Source organism: Pantherophis guttatus, chromosome 1, assembly GCF_059756535.1.
Source record: "Pantherophis guttatus breed Tessera chromosome 1, ASM5975653v1, whole genome shotgun sequence".
In the NCBI taxonomy this organism is placed as follows: Eukaryota; Metazoa; Chordata; class Lepidosauria; order Squamata; family Colubridae; genus Pantherophis; species Pantherophis guttatus.
In genome coordinates, this window is record NC_142063.1 from 277855691 (window position 1) to 277873153 (window position 17463).

The 17463-nt window shown below is 36.9% G+C and overlaps 1 protein-coding gene across 3 annotated transcripts; it reads left to right on the forward strand.

Moving 5' to 3' along the window:
* The first annotated feature begins 2937 nt into the window (after nt 1–2937).
* LGALS8 (galectin 8) lies at nt 2938–17443 on the forward strand. Of its 3 annotated transcripts, none has more exons than XM_034428293.3 (9): nt 2938–3223; nt 5879–5980; nt 6614–6702; nt 7406–7616; nt 9407–9526; nt 10955–10981; nt 14254–14342; nt 15445–15610; nt 16631–17443. In XM_034428293.3, exons 2-9 carry the CDS (start codon nt 5939–5941, stop codon nt 16778–16780), a joined length of 894 nt encoding a protein of 297 aa, XP_034284184.2. In that variant the 5' UTR covers nt 2938–3223; nt 5879–5938; the 3' UTR covers nt 16781–17443. The 3 variants fall into 3 exon arrangements, with proteins under 3 accessions (XP_034284184.2, XP_087739099.1, XP_034284185.2); XM_087882973.1 differs by having other exon boundaries at nt 3092–3223; nt 5879–6039; XM_034428294.2 differs by lacking the exon at nt 2938–3223 and adding an exon at nt 3411–3538.
* The last annotated feature ends 20 nt before the right edge of the window (nt 17444–17463 follow it).

The following is a 17463-nucleotide window of genomic DNA, read 5'->3' on the forward strand; positions in this document are numbered from 1 at the left end:
GAAGATGCGCAACCCTAAAATTTGGATTCTTTTAGGATACAGTGGAATTTATTAAAATGAAGATCTGTGAATTCAGAGTTTTACTCTCTCACTGAGAATAGAAATATTTCCCTCCTTGTATAGTAATTATAAACAAAAGAGCTCTTTGGATCACAATAACTGTCTACAGAGTTTGGTCTCTTAGCACAATATATATGTTGCCATACCTTATGAACAATCACTTCTAGTTGTCTAATTTCATCTCAGAGAAGTCATATAAACAGATATTTTAAAATGCTTAATTCATTCCATTACAAGCTCTCTCAGTGAACTGTCTGTTTGTTTACTTTCACAAGGAAGGAATTTATTTTTTGTGATATGCAAGGTATTTTAAAACCAAGCAGATCCTATATAACGGGTGTTAAACAGGGGTGTTAAACTCACAATGACACATTGTCGTCATGTATTGGAAATTTTTCCCCCTTCGCTAAAATGGGGGTGGCCAGCGCATGACGCATCTGGCCCATCGACTGCGAGTTTGACACCCCTGATATACAGAGAGACATTATAGATTCCCTCCTCTTCCTTTCCTCTTTTGCAATATTTATTTTTTAAAAAAAATATTTTCCATTTAATCCACAATGTTATGTAAACATCAAAGCAATACACATTTCAAATCATCCTGTGAAATAATATATCCTGTAACATAATCTTAATTTATCCAATAAGACCGTGATGGCGAACCTATGGTATGTGTGCCCGAAGTGGCACATGGACCCATGTTGCCTGGCATGCACGATGTTGCCCATCCTCTGCTGGGTTTCTGGTGTGCATGCGCACGTGGCAATCAGCTGGCCTTTGTGCATGTGGCAGTGCCGGAAACCGGAAGAGCTGGTCTTCCATTTTCTGGCATGAGCATGCATGCCTGCCAGCTGATCGGCGTGTGTGCATGCGTGGCAGTAACTGGAAACTGAAAGTACCTTATCCGGTGCACGCATGCTCCCTGGGCAGCTCCTCTTCCTGGTTGCGGCCCTGACGAAAGTGCATGCATGCGCTCCCTTTTCAGCACTCTGTGCCGAAAAGGTTCGCCATCACTGCAATAAGACACATATTCAAAGTGTTGCCTTTATCTTACTTCCAAAAGTTATGCAAGAAATCTGTGTGTAGTTACATCTCCAATATTTATTTCTGATTATATGAGATGTTAAATCTACATCTAAATTACAAGAATACATCCCCATTGTACATTCTAGATGAATTTAGATTTACATTAAAAACTAAATCTTTTAAAATTGGAATTGACAGTGTTTCCAGCAGGGAATGCATCAGAGGTGGGTTTCAGCAGGTTCTGACTAGTTCTGTGAACCGGTAGCGGAAATTTTGAATAGTTCGGAGAACCAGTAGTAAAAATTCTGACTGGCCCAGCCCCCATCTATTCTCTGTCTCCCAAGTCCCAGCTGATTGGGAGGAAATGGGGATTTTGCAGTATCCTTCCCCTGGAGTGAGGTGGGAATGGAGATTTTACAGTATCCTTCCCCTGCCACGCCCACCAAGCCACACCCAGAGAACTGGTAGTAAAAAGTTTTGAAACCCACCACTGGAATGCATCCAAGAGTCTCCTGGCCTATCTGCATGTATTTTCAAACATCTGCCCATCCCAGCAGAAGGAAATTATAATCATTAAGTGTTAACATCTGAATTATCTCTCTGTTATCCAATTTCCTAGTTGGAATTTGTTTGGGTTATAGTTACTCATAAAATTTCTGCTGGCGACTGCTCTGACTCCAACAAGCAGTTTTAATTTCAATGTTTGCTGACACCTTCAGAGGTCAGACTAGAGCAGACAAGGAAGCTACTGTGAAATATGAAGAACTCTTCATATTCATAAGTTTTTATGAATTTATGAGCCACAAAACAAAAACAGGATTGATGTTCCAATCTGCAGTTGCAAAGATTACTGCCATAGCCATTTAATAGACTGTAAAAGTTAAGTTTCGTTATATTTTATTTCTCCTTGAACATACTGTAGTATGTGTGAATATTATTTTTGAGAGTTTGCTTGTATTCTCACCACAATCTTTGTTTCTGAAATGTATTTATGAAATTAAAATGGCTTATAAAATAATTAGTATGCAAAGATTTATGAATAGCTGTGCCACTTATAGCATGCTGACTAGATAGGAAAACCCATGAAACTTATTTGCTTCATAATTAAGCATACATGGCCTAAAGCAGAAGTCTCCAACCTTGACAACTTTAAGACTTGTGGTCTTCAACTCCCAGAACTCTGGGACTTGAAGTCCACAAGTCTTAAAGTTGCCAAGGTTGGAGACCCTGGCCTAAAGAAGACTCACCCCACCTATTGATGAATTGTAGTACTGCAATGCATTAAAGTCTTTAGACATCTCAAGCAAGCATTATTTCACATTTTAATGGATGGAGAACCCAATATATTTTGCAGCTGAGATGAAGGGTAAGTTGATGCCTGTCCTTCAATAGAAAGTTCCTTGGACTAACAGTAACAATAGATGTATCCTCCAACATGAGGGTGACACCTGGTGTTACTCACCCTTCAAGAACGCATCCATCTTATTCTGACTAATAAACTTCACTATTTTTCTTCTTTCTACAATCCTTTTCTATTGTAGAAACCTTTCTGTATTAGAAAAAGTTTAGACATCTTCAGTGGTTTATTTTGAGAATAAAATGATTGGGAGATCAACGTTTCAAGGTCCTTGGGAAAAATTCAAAGAATAGAAATAAAAATCAAGGGACTAGAAATAAGAAAATAAAATAAAGAAGAACATTTGAAAATAAGAAATAAAAATTGGCCCCAGTGAGAATTCTGGGTTGATTTGATCAATGTTTCATCCGATTGTTTTCTTGACCCTCCACGGTATTCTCAGGAGTGTTCCCGAAGTTCAAAGGCATCAAATACTCCTTCCACCTTGCTTCTTCAGAGACCTACTAGCCGTTGGAAGATTTGGCTAAATCTTCTTCCAGGGCCGAGCAAACCCTGCGCAAAAAGCTTTCCGAAGTTTCATGCAACTCTTGTTCCTTTAAGTGCGGGAGGGGCGTCTCTTGGTGGGATGATGTCATTGTTCGGGATCTTGTGAACCAGGAAAAGGAAGAATGCCGAGGCACCATTTTAAACCGTGGGATCGGTAAGCATGATAAAGGCGAGGTGAAAGCAACCGCTGCGGTTTTGGCCGGAAGGCGAAGAGTGCGCGCCCCAGATGCGGAGGTGAGTGAACTTGAGAGCATCCGCTGTAGAGCAGCTGCAGAGAGTTAAAAGCAAAAAAAAAAAAAAAAGATGCAGCTGAAAACCTCAGCGACCGGCTTAGAGTCAATTATCTGGTTTGGAGGAGCGGATGGGAAGGCGAATCAAGTCAAGGGAAACTTTAGCAAAGATCGTGGACCGTGCGCCATCCAGCGGAAATTAAATCCGGTTGGTCTCCGTGGATTGGAGCTCGGGGGGGTCTGCGTGAAATTAGCTGGAACTTAAAACCGACTTTAGGTAGGGCCAGCCGGATCGGAGAAAGCAAAATTTCGAATACTGGTAATTAGTTTGCTCGTTTAATTTATCAAGGAACTAACCTGGTTTGGGTTTTAGAAAAGTGTTTTTTTTTTAATGTAGATTTTTGCGTGGCTGTCATTAGACATCGAGCCATCCATCTCTTCAAAAAAAAAAAAGTATTGATAGCAAAGGGTGAAGGTTGTGGGTTTCCCCCCATTATTTGCTAATGAAGATAAAGAAAGTCAGTGTTGTTATAATAGAAGAACTGCAGTGGCTGCAAGAGTGTGAAATTCTGGCTTGATCCCATCCTTGCGGTTTTAATTTGTAATTGGTTTTAACGGTTGTTTTAAATTGATGGCCAAAATTATTTAATGTCTTTTAAACTGTTTTTAAATTTTATATCTTGTGTTTTATCGTGGTTGTTCACCGTCCTGAGTCCTGTTGGAGAAGGGTGGTATACAAATAAAATAAAATAAATAAATAAATTGCCTAGTATTGTTTTATCCATTTGCCATGGAGACGGCTAGTGCACAACAATCCTATAGTGTAGTCTGATATTATCCAGTCTCTTGGTGCTGTGTGGTTGTTGTTGTTTTTTTAAAGAAAATGATTTAAGGGGCTTGGCTGGGAAATTCACTACAGTAGCTATCTTGTTGATTAAAAATCAGAGGGGATTGTAATGTAATATTGGATTAGTCCTTTAAGAGAGCCAGAAGATTGCACTGGGTTGTTTTCCTTGGCCTTGAGACTAAAATGATACAGCACCACATACTTCCTCATGAGTTATTTTGATAGCGTCTTGTGATAAAGAAAAAGTCTTGTGATGGTGTTTGAGTCTTTGCTTTAGGGCAAAATGGCCTGGAGAGCTGAGTATGGGGAAGTCAAGTAGCGGATATTAACCATGCCTAAAATCAAGTATTTTTAAATTAAGAATTTTGATTATTATAATAATAGAGTAAAAACTAAACAAAGTAAATAGGAGTAAAAAGGAAAAGGGAAAAAGAAAAGGAAAAAATTAGGAAGTTCCTGAAAATCAAGAGGGATGGAGCCAGCCTCATGTGAGGGAAGGGTGGGAAGAGAACGATCCATAAGATGGATGCCATGTCAGAAAGGGGGCTCCTCCTGGTATTGTGGAGCTGATAAGAACTTGACCTCTGAATTTGAGAGTGACATTTATCTTTGCAAAAGGGACTTCTTTGCCCATCCAAAAATATGAATCGCCAAGTATAACAGGGAGAGCAAAAAACATTAAGGGGGAGGGGAGTCAAGTCTTCTATAAAAACAAATGATACATTCATTTGGTATGGGCTACAGTCAGAAAGCAAGTGATCAAACACTAAGACATGATTACATATGAGACCTGAATAATAGAAAATATTGATTTTAGATAATACCATATTCCACATTTATGGGAATTTGTGGGTTACTTTACTCTTTCCCAGCTGGTTCATATCTTTCTTAAGACTTGCAAGTATATTAAAGGAATTTCCGTACTTTCACTTTCTGTTGTGAAGTTGCTGAAAAAGGAAGTTCTTGCCTGCCAAAAGAAACGACCTAGAGAAAAACATGTTTTTTAAAAATTAAAAAAGAGCCCTTGACTGCCATGTTAAAGGAACTAATGTCATCTTTTAAAATGCTAATAAAAGCCTAAAATTTGAGGCAGCACTAGGTCCTACCAAGTGCAGCTCCCTACCAGACAGCATCCTGTGTCATATTTTCTGCTGGATCTGAATGGGATGGGCAGCGGTGTGGAGAATTGGTCTCTCAAATAACCTAGTCCTTTGCCACAAAGAGCTTTAAAGATAAAAATAAACATCTTGAATTGGACCCAGAAGCAAAGTGTGATGTGCAAAAAGTAAAGTGCACAGAGCAGAGGTGTAATATTGGCCATTCTAAGAACACACATAACTGCTCCCATTTCATATATGAAATGGCAATTAGAGAAGATATTGGGTGTGTGGAGGAAAATCATAGTGATTCTTTAAAGAAAGATCACTAGTTGTACTAGTAGCAGTGATGACTTTTTCTTTGAGTTCACGATTAAGCATGAGACAATTTAAGTTCTGGGCATTTTAAAAACATATCTTCCTTAGAATTATTTCAGATGTTGATTTAGAATTCTGTTTGTCAAGAGATAGCCCACACTGATTGAAAGGCTTGGGAGTTTTAGATGACTTGTCAACTCCGTAGTTTAATAATGTTAAGTCTCCCGCAGTAGTTTACATCTGTTCTCCTCCAGATAACTTCATACTCAAAGGTAACAGAGGTTTTTGGTTTCTCTTTCCAAACATTTCCTTTGTGTTTCCTTTAATGGTTCTCTCAAGGTACTTACGTATTCAGTTATGTTCAATTAAAATGTAGCTCTACAACTTTACCTTTCAGATATTGTGTGCATTTGGATCGTACAGAGGCTACAAACGTCTAAAGCTGAGAAGACAGAAAATGATGTCTTTGAACAATTTTCACAGGACAGTCCGAAGCCCAGTGATTATCTCTTCTTTCTTGTTGACTCCATTCAGTCTTTAAAAAAGGGGATTTCTGAAGTGAGAGGTTGGGGAAAGAAGAGGAAAAGAATAAGAGCAGCAAAGCTACAATAGAGTTGCCATGCAGAGCAGAAAAATAGACTTTGAACTCTGCCTGCTCACATATGTTTCCCAACTGTTTGGTTTAGAATAATTTTAGGTCTCAAACCTTAATCTAGCTTTTACACTGATGACTTGTTTTACATGGCTTATTGTAAAACTGGTTTGATTATATTAATTGCCTTGAAATCACATATTACAATGAAGGTCCCTGACAATGTTTTCTTATATAAGTGTTGCTGCACACAGCGACCTAATTTTGCTTGCATGTCTAACTCCTTATTCTCAGCAGTTGAGTGAAAAACGAATGGCTCAAGTCAGAGAAATGTTGATCTTGCATATTCACATTTCGATTTAGAGATTCTGAATCTTAGGAATTATCCTTAGGAAGAGATTGTCTGAACTAACTAAACTAGAAGAGCATGCTAATTATTTTACTATATTTAGGTTAAAAAAACCCCAAACATGGTGAAAACTTGATTTTTCCCTTTAAGTTGCAAGGCTAGAAATTACATATCCTCTCTTTTTAAAATAGGTTGTTCCATATGCTGGGACCTTAATGGATGGTCTTTCACCTGGAGACCTTGTAATAATACATGGATTTGTTCCTGAAGATTCAGAGAGGTAAAATTAAAAATGTTTTATTAAAAGCTACTGTGTAAGGATATTGTGGGCAAGCACCATATATATTTGTTCATTTATTGAAATGGTTCGGTCTGTCTTTTGAGAAATTAAAGCTTTTGAGGAATGTTAAACTTTCCCTACAATAATGATTGTCAGTTGATATTAGATCACAAAATTGCTGGTGAAAGTATTTACATTATTTTGTTAAACCAGTCCACAAACTTACATTTGCATGGATAAAGTAACTGATTTTAGTACTGCATAGAAGAGACCATCTTATACCATTGAATAAGAAATACAAATATGAAAAGAAATGAGCGAATGTTTCTAAGATCTGCCTACATATGTAATAAATTTTCAAAATATTAGCTAGAGTTATGACACTGTCCTGTAGAATTGCCATAGCCACAAGTGTGTTATTTTAGGGATGTCTGTGGTCCCATAAGAAAACTCTGTCCACATGTTGGAGATCATATCAGAAGTTCGAAACAATACTTCTAAATCCTATATATTGTTCTTTGAAGATGTCATCATGAGTCTGGGCAGGCTACAGAATGAATGTTCCTGTTGATCCTGCTCAAAATTCTAAGTTCATATAACAAGGGTGGAATATGGAGCCAACAGTTTGAAGGTTCTCAATTTCTAGAGGTTGTTTGCTGCTTCAACAAGATTGCATTGACTCTAGTGTGTTTGACTTTACTAGGTTCCAGGTAGACTTTCAATGTGGCAACAGTATAAAACCTCGTGCGGATGTAGCCTTTCATTTCAACCCTCGGTTCAAAAAATCCGGTTGCCTAGTTTGCAATACCTTGCAGAAAGAAAAATGGGGTACAGAAGAGATCACTTATGAGATGCCTTTCGAAAAAACAAAACCTTTTGAGATAGTTTTTATGGTTCGCCATGATAAATTCCAGGTAAATTGCTAGGATTTAATTATTTATCAGCCAGTTATTAATACTAGTTCAATAAATCCTGTCCAACTGCAACTATATACTGAGCTCCCATTGATTTCAACAGATTAAATTTAAGTTTAGGCTTAAATTACTTTGATTTCACCGGGAGTACTAACTACTTAAATTTATCTAAATTTTATTTTTTTGGTTAGATACTTTCTGGGTCAGTGCTCTTAATATTGTATTTATTTAGCTTCTATTTTCCACATTTTGGCTTTTTAATAACTTGCAAGATACTTAACAATCAAAAGTGCATTTAACCGAATGTAATTGAAACCTAATTAGATCACTGCTATCAACAAAACAGCAAACCCAAAAATATGCATCCTACCCCACAACTCTGCAATCAAATCCCAAGATGAAAGTCACTTTTGTCTATTGGTGGAAGGAGAAAAAGTCTCTTATACTGTTCTTTAAAGTTTGAATGGATGTGGTGGTGGATGTGAGTAAAACAGAAAGAGGACATGGTGTAAACTTCAGAAAGCTTTTTCAGTTTTTTAGGAGTACAGCATATAGCACTTAGCCTTATATACCGCTTTACTGTGCTTTGCAGCCTTCTCTAAGCGGTTTACAGAGTCAGCATATTGCCCCTAACAATCTGAGTCCTCATTTTACCCATCTCGGAAGGATGGAAGGCTGAGTCAACCTTGAGCTTGGTGAAATTTTGTCAGAGTTTGTTGCAACACACACAATCAGACAATTCAGCAGGATTCAAAACTTCTTTATATATATAATAACGCATAAGGCAAATATACAATACCCATGCTGGTTTTTACAACGTGGTAGAGAGAAGAGATTGTAAGTAGGTACAAACACAGGCCGGGGACAGCAGAGACAAGACTTCTCCTATATACAGAACAGTTGAGCTAAGCCACGCCCAGGCTCTTAGCTGTCTGAACCACCAAACAGTCCCCATTGGCTGACCTTGTTGCTATGCCTATTCCAACTCATGAACTTTTATACACTGACAGATTTGAACTGCCAAATTGCACTCATGTAAGAATCATATATTTCAGAATGAATGGCATTCTTGAGAATGACTTCTATATCCAGGTGGATAGGAACAAAGGACATTTTCTTCCCTGCAAGTACCTCCTACTCCTATCTTGCACTACTGGTTGATGTGTTAAATAATGCTGTTCCTAATATGTCAGAGGTGGTCTTAATGAAAAGCTGGGCAAGATTCAACCCTGTGGATCGTTTTATTAGCACCTTGAAATCTAACCACTAGAAAATGGTGCAAAGGCACCTCTTTAATTCACATATAACTCTAAACTAGGGATTGGCAGGCTGTATATGGCTCCAGCCTTCCAGCTGTGATCTCAAGAGCCTCTCAAAGATAACAAACATTTCAGAAAATTGGTGCTTCAAGTCTTGCAAAGGCAAGTATTTCAATATTTGCAGTGATATAAAGGGACACCACCCAAAAAAAGTTGGAATCCCCTCAAGAGTTGGATTGACTTTTTTTTCTTAAATTGTCAGAGGTTTTGCTGTATTAGCCTTACAGTCATCCATTATTTCGATTATCCTGTCATGCTAAAGATAGATTTGAAAAGTTTGACCAAACTTACTGCACTGTTACTGTAGAAGTACCAGCCACACCCATTATGGCCTTCACCGTCAAAAATAAAAGGCTACTTTTTATAAAATGCCTTAAGATGTGTTTGATTAATTTAAAAATAATTTGTTATCTAAACTTTATCAGTGGTTCTGTGTAAAATATTCAAATTTTAGTTGGCTGTTTTTTACAGGTGTCAGTTAATAAAAAGCATGTGTTGCTGTATAAACATAAGATTAATTTGGAAAAAATCGACACACTTGCAATATCTGGAAAAGTGAAAGTTACACTGATTGGAATTGTTTCCAACAAGGTGAGTTATTACAAGAGACAGCCTGTTACTTTGGCATTGCTCTAAGTATAAAATATTTAATCTATTTCTTGTAATATTATGTTGCTATGCAAGGTATAAATTCATGATGTGAATAGAGTGGATTGAACCATTCGCTCCATAAATAGAATTATGAATTGGAACATGCAATTTGCTCACACATTCAGTATAAGGAGCTGTCTCGATCTAAAAGATCAAATTACAGCAATAGCACATAAACGCATTTATGAAGAAATTAACAACACTCTGCATTTTATATTTTTACATTGTAAATGTGAATATTGTAAACAAAATGGGTATTAAAAGCAAATATGTAAACATTTTTAAAATATGACATTTTATTTTATATTTTTATATACAGTTGGACAAAGTACAGGTAGTGCTCGACTTACAACCACAATTGAGCCCAAAGTTTCTGTTGCTATGCGAGATATTTGTTAAGTGAGCTTTGCCCCATCTTACAACTTTTCTTGCCATAGTTGTTAGGTCAGTCACTTTGGTTGCTAGGTTAGTAACATGGTTGTTAAATGAATCTGGCTGCCCCCTTGACTTTGCTTGTCAGAAGGTCGCAAAAAGGGATCACATGACCCCGGGACATTGCAACCATTATATATATGAATCAGTTGCCAAGTGTCTGAATTTTAATCACATGATCATAGAGATGCTGCAATGGTTGTAAATGGGAAAAACTGTCATAAATCACTTTTTTTCAGTGCCATTGTAAGTTCGAACAGTCACTAAACTCACTGTTATAAGTCGAGGATTACCTGTAATAAGTTTCACACTGTTTGCCTCCTAGCAGCTCACAATCACAAGCGGGCTAGGCAAACAACCAGTACTAGTATATTCCTTTCAATAAATTGCTCACTGTATACCTGCTTATTCTCTTGCAATTTGTTCCTCTCCAGTGAATGTAAACACAAATATTTATTTCCCCCTTGCTATTTATTCCAGCAACAGGGGAAGTATTCCAAAGGGCAGGGGAGAGGGGGAAAAAAGAGCTATAAGATTTGGTCTTTTATCCAGCTTCCTCATGAATTGAGTTCTGGAAACCTTCCCTGTTGCTTGGATTCACCTGGCTATTTGGGTTGTATCCTTCTGACTCTTTGAAGGAAAAGAACGCTGAAGTAAAATCACAAGCACAGTTAGATTTTTCACTGGAACCAATTGTGATTGCTGAACAAGAACTACTCAGATATCACAATTCAGATAATATTACTACTACTACTATTATTATTAGTATAGTATTTTATACTAATCTTCATATCTCACCATTCATGTCAGTATCTTTTATTCAATTATATATCTTATGTTGGTTCTCAAGCATCCATAAACATGGGAAATGTATTCTTTAAATTTACGATTCTGTTCTCTTATTTTATATTTAAGACTCTCTCTTTTTCTATACAGGAAGATGTACCTGATAGCTCACAGTTTGTAAGTATCTTTCTAAATACAAACTATTAGAATATGTTATAGCAGTAACCCCCAACTTTTTGGGCACCAGGGACCAGTTCTGTGGAGAGAGGTTTTTCCGTGGACTGGAGGGGGCGTGGTTTTGTGTGCTGCCTACATCCCATGGATGGGGCTTTGTTTGCACAGCCTGATTTCTAGGCCCAAGGATTGGGGACCCTTGTGTTACAGAATGAAAATGAACATAAAAGGACATGAACTTTTCTTTATCTCGATGTAAACTTTTTCATTACAATGGTATTTGCACACGGGAGTGACCAGGGCATAGCTGATTTATGATTTGTCATCCCTGTGACAAGACTCAGTGACTGGATTCAAAATTCTGCTAAGCTATGGTTTATTGAATAACTCCTACTGCATGCTGTATGATCCAAACAGGTGCTGGTTTAGCAAACAGCAATGGCTGCATTCAAATTGTCCTTCAGGGCAGTTTCTTTTGATAGTTTTCTGCAAGTGCCATTTGCAATGGCCATATTAAGAGTTCCTTGTGACCTCAAAGATTATCTAGTTATCTGCTTGGTGAAGGGTCTGTTAAAGCAGTTCGGACAGATGGTTCTCCATTGTCTGTCTGAAGTGTTCCAAGGAGCATCTACTATTTCCTGAGGCAACCTATACCACCAGTTAACAGTTCTTCCCATCAGGTTATTCCTCCTAACATCTAACCTGAATCAGTTTCCCTGTAGTTTCAACCCAATGATCTGATCCTGCTTTACAAGGCAAAAGAGAACAAATTTACTCCCTCCTTTATATAACAGCCTTTTAGATAGACTGCTATCGTATTTTCCCTTAGTCTTCCTTTCTGTATGCTAAGCATATGCAGTTCCTTTCATCCTTGCAGATAGGACTTGGTTTTCAGTTCCCTCACCATTTTGAGGCCCTCCTTTGAATTTATTCCAAGACTTGTTTGCTAATGTATAGCTGTGGTGCTAGTGGACACAATGTTCCGAATGTGGTCTGACTAAAAAAGAGTAGAATACAGTGGTGGGTTCCTCCCGATTCGGTCCGGTTCGGCCGAGCCGGTAGCAGTGACGATATGACATCACCGAACCGGTTCTTCCCCCCCCTGCCCTCCCACCCCCCCCCACGTTATTCTTACCTTTTATTTGGTCCCACCCCCAATCTGTTGCTGCCTCCTGAGTCCCAGCTGATGACTAGAGGGAAAAAAACTGTTTAAACTCTTGCCGCGGGGCTTCAAAGGGCCGTCCTACAGCTGATCAGTGTTAAAAGCAAACAAATGAGTCGGGTCGTAAGTGCGAGGACCTTCCAGAAATGACTCTGACCAGCTAGCCACGCCCACCCAGTCACATGACCTCCAAGCCACACCCACAAAATAAGCCATGTCCACAGAACTGGTAGAAAAAAAAATTAGAACCCACCCCTGGTAGAATAGGACCATTGTTGACTTTGGCCTTTCCCTTTTTTCTTTCCCTCACTTTTTCCAGGTGCAGGTGTTCATATTTCTCTGTTAAATTTTATTCTGTGTATTTCAATCCACTAGTCAAACCTGTCAAGATCTTTTTGAATCTTCTCTTAACCACTTCTAGGGTTTTTTTTTTACATCTATGTATTGGATAATCTTCAACTTCCTTCACCTAGGTTATTAATGAAAATGTTGAATAGTACAGGACTCAAGATAGGGCCTTCTGGCACTCTGTTCAATACTACTTTCCAAACTAATGTGGAATTATTTATGAATCCTGTCTTGTGTGGTCATTTGGCCAATTACAAATCTATCTAACAATTGCATCATCTAACTTGCATTTTAATATTTCATTAATGAGGATCACGAGAGAATTTGTATAGTTCTTTATTGAGGTCAGGGTGAAATATATCTATTGTTTTCCCTCTTTTGTTGAAAAAGAGATAAGCTTAATTTGTTTATGATAGACCCAGATAGGCTCTTGATAAATTGTTGCTTTCCTATCCAAATTAAATACAAAAAGAATACACAAAATTATAGAAGAAGGAAAAAAAGCTAAAAGAAGAAAGAAAAACGTACAGTGAATATAGTCATAGACATATACACATATATAAAGTTGTACAATAGACAATGAATGGAAACCATATTTTGTTAGAGTTATCCATAGTTAATCTATATTGATAAGTCATTAATTCATAAATTGCTTGAATAGTTGGATATATGTTTATGTAAAGTATAGAAAACCCACTATCTTGGTCCAGATGTCAGCTCCCAAGCCTTCCCTAATCTGATATCCTTCTTATTAAATCAACTCCAAATCCTGAAACATATATTATAAGAATTGGTTAAAATATGAGTAGGAAACCAATTTGGGAGAAACTGAGTGAAGATAATGTGCCAGAGAGCCCAGATTGTCTTCTCACTCATCTTTATTGTATTGGTTCTTTATAGGAACCAAACTTAGATTGAAAAAAATACAGTTGCTTCAAAGTTTCCAGTATTGCACATGAATGTACAGTATTTGTTCATGCATATTACACAATCTTTTTCCAGTTGAAGGACACTCTTCAGGCCGAATGGTAGGGTCAGGACATAATTAAGTTTGATTAAATAAAAGTCTGTTTAAATTGAGATTATATCTTCCATATATATTTGGCGGGTAAGCCAAGAAGGCAAAGAGGCGGAACATACCATAAAGCATCCCCGCAATTTCTCTAATTTATATTATTTGTTTACTTTCGCTTAATTCATTCTAGAGGATTACTGTTAAGTTTTGTTTAAACTCCAATATTTGTTCTAAGCTGTTTTGCCTCAGATGGAAAATGGCTTCAGCAACAGCCTTACTGGAAAGAGATAGATGGAAGAAGGACATATTAAAAATTAAAAAGTGACATCTTAAAAGCTCTGGATTGAGGAAGAACATTGACCCCCCCCCTTTATATTTAATAGTTTTATCTATCATGTGAAAAGTGTACAATACAGAGACGTTGGGAGTTGATGGTTGTCCTGGAGCATCTCTGTTTTAAATCTAAAGGAGTAAGAAAGCTTGTCGTTGCCAAGTAGAAAGTAGGCTTGTTCAGATAATTTCTAAATGTGAACTGCCATAAATCTGTAAATGAGTAATAATTGTGAATAATAATTTGTTTTTAATTTTTTCCCTTAATTATTATTGGCTTGTCTTTGTTTTAATTATTATTTTAATTATTGTATGCCTCGAGTGATATGTAAGTACCAGAAAACCCAGATACATGATATATATAAGTTGCAGTTTATTAATTTTTGGCATAGGTAACTCTGGGCCTGATTATATTTTCAGGTAATTCCTTATTCAGCGAAACTTAATTATTCTGTTGAGCCTGGACGAACAATTGCTGTTAAAGGAGAAGTTAAAGAAAAAGCAAATGGGTTAGTGCATTGGAATACTGCATTATTTGTAACATTGAATATTTTACATGCTGATATTATTTCAATGGAGGCGTTTGTAATTCATTCCTAAACTTCTAGAGAAAAACTTTACTGAGTTCATAAGAAACATCTGTACATGTATGTCCTTAACCTAAAATGTTCAGTATATCTTTAACCTAAAACCATGCAATTTAGTATCACCCCCAGATTTGTAATGTTAGAGAATGTCCACAAACATCTACTTATCTGGAGAACAGTTTTATACCAATTTAATTAATACAGAGATGAAAGAACAAGAGATGCTGAAATAGCAAAAATCCTGGTGCTACCCCTTGGCCTTTTCAGCAGTGATTTTGCTAAATGATAAATTTCCCCCATATCAGTCAAGATCTTGTTCTCCATACTGGTTGTATTTGCCTGACCCAGATATTTGACATGTTTGTTATCCTTAACTTTGGATATGTAAAGCCTTTAATACAGTTGCTTCTTCCCCTCCCTCCACCAATTGATTCAGTAATAGTTCTCTCTTAGGAATGATTTTCGGGTCTGGTGTAGGTATGTGGGCCTGACAGACACTGTACTAACCGTCTGTCATCTGTTCAACTATTCACTGTAATGTCTTACACTGTAATGTCTTAGAGCATAGTTCTAAGTCGTTATGCCCCCAACTTGCATGGAAACTAACAAGATTATCTGGCAGGGAAGTGTCTATTGCCTACTCTATTAACCTATATTCTGAATCAAAGGCAGGAAGATTTCTATAAGCTAGTTGAATTGTGGGCTGTAATTTTTGTCATAACAAGGCTCTTGAGCTATGGGTCTCCAACATCGAGGCAATCTATTCATCAAGACTAGGACTGAAGCTTAAACTTGAAACTGACTTAAATATCCATGTTACCAGCAAAGTGATAGTGAAGTTTAACATATTCCATGTTTAACTGGAATGTTGGCAGGAAAGAGATGAAAATACAGTTCCATCCTGGGTGAAGGCACAAATGAACAGGAAGGAGGGCTAATGGGAGCCGCAGAGCTGAACGGAAGAGGCCACTAAGTTGGAGGAAGGCTAAGGCTACATAACTGATGTCACCATTTTTATTTTCAGCTTTGCAATTAACCTTAAACCAAGTGAGTCAAGTGATATCGCTCTTCATTTGAATCCCCGAATAAAAGATAAAATTTTTGTGAGAAATTCTTACCTATTCAATAGCTGGGGAGAAGAGGAAAGATCTATTGCTCATTTTCCTTTCAGCCCAGGAATGTACTTTGAGGTAGGAGCTAAACAAAATTACTAAACTGTATATTGCCTATTAATATTTTAGATTTCAACCAAAACTATTTATTTATATATACTGTACACTACGATAAGTCACAATGCTGGAGTTGGGTGGCCATATAAATAAATAAATGGCATTAATAATTCACACATTTATGAATTATTTGTGATAAAAGGTGAAGTTGGAGGAGGGGGAAAATTATCATGAAATGTATGGAAAAACATATATTTGGACTTCATGAAATGTATGGAAAGCCATACATGTGGACTTCCAACTTCTGAATTTCTGAATTCTGAGAATTAAATACCTCTGTATTAGACCCTAAGATGGTCAGTTATAGCTCTTTGATGTACAGAAATTGGTAACTATATAGAAACAAGATGATATTCAGATGTTTGCATTACATGTTCTTCCTTTTCAAAATTTGAAGGTTTGGCAACCTACTGGATGCAATAGAAAGAACTATAACTATTTGTAGCTTCAGTATTGCAACCCATTCTGTTATAGACAAACAAGTTTTATGGATACATTTAGAAAATAGATTTAAACACTATAAAATTGTTCAAGGGATATAGTGAAGTAGACAGCTTGATTTGATAAAGGATTCCTGAAAGATCAATCTTAATTTAGTGGTATTGCATTGTATTTGTATTCTTTGTATCCTTTCCAAAGAGTTTTGAAGTGCCCCATAAGTTGTCCCAAAGGTGCTTTTTCAAGAGGCAACTGGACTTTGTTTTTTCTTTTGAAGACGTTTTGCTTCTTATCTAAGAAGCTTCTTCAGCTCTGACAGGAGCTGAAGAATTCTCCACTATCCTGTCAAGAGCTGAAGAAGCTTCTTGGATGAGAAGTAAAACCTCTTCAAAAGAAAAAAACAAGAAAGTCCAGTTTCAGGACAAGAAAGTCCTGAAAAAGCACCTTTCGGACAACAATCACCTGGATGACTGAGAATCTCTACAGACTTTTTGCCCCATAAGTTGATTCTATTGCTATTGACGTTATCCTTCTGAATTTCAGCTGCTAATTTTCTGCAAAGATCATCAATATAATGTTTCTGTCAATGGCACACATATCATAGAGTACAAACATCGATTTAAGCAGCTTGACAAGATCCGTGTATTGGAAGTCTTCGGGGATATTCAACTCCTAGATGCAAAATGTTGGTAGTTGTGCAGTACCCGTGTTTTATTAATTGCTTGCACAGAATCATCTTGATGTAACCAAAAAGAAAGATTGCAGAAATTTCCTTGTATGTGATCATTTACATTAATTGAAGTACTGTATCTAATAACTAACCATAAAATGGTCTAACAATTTATAGTTTATTAACTACTGACATTGTGCCTAAATGTAAATGACATATTTGAAGAACACTGGGTGCTTTTACAACATTCTAGTGTTCATAGTGAATGGCTTGATTCTCAAGGCGTATGCCCATTAGTTTTTTATAAAGCTCATGAAATTTATGATTAATACTATTATCCTTGAAGTATCTTCTGATGCTACAGCTGAAAAATACTGTTAGAAGCACCAGTATTAAGTTGCAATCCAGTACATACACAATTGGAAAGAAACTCCACTGAACTCAACAAGGACTGCCTTATCAGTGTTCAGTAAAATTAATAGGCTTCCGTGTATTTCTGTGCAATATATAACATGTTTACATTAAGACTGTTTACCTAGGCAGCGTTTTTTGTATCTCAATCTACTGCCTAGCATTTTTTAAAATCTGTTATCAAAAATATCTGTAGAATCAGTTATAATTTTCTGCTGAGCTTTATGGAGAATGTTTGGCTTTTCAATCTATAATTAAAATTCTGAAAGTGCAAAGCAATGTGGAATCGTCTATT

Bases quoted from the DNA above. Each gene is read 5' to 3' on its own strand.
- LGALS8 (XM_034428293.3), top strand. From the start codon at position 5,939: ATGATGTCTTTGAACAATTTTCACAGGACAGTCCGAAGCCCA. The intron at 6,703-7,405 runs GTAAAATTAAAA...TGACTTTACTAG, and splicing joins GTTCCTGAAGATTCAGAGAG to GTTCCAGGTAGACTTTCAAT. The intron at 15,611-16,630 runs GTAGGAGCTAAA...TCTGAATTTCAG, and splicing joins GCCCAGGAATGTACTTTGAG to CTGCTAATTTTCTGCAAAGA.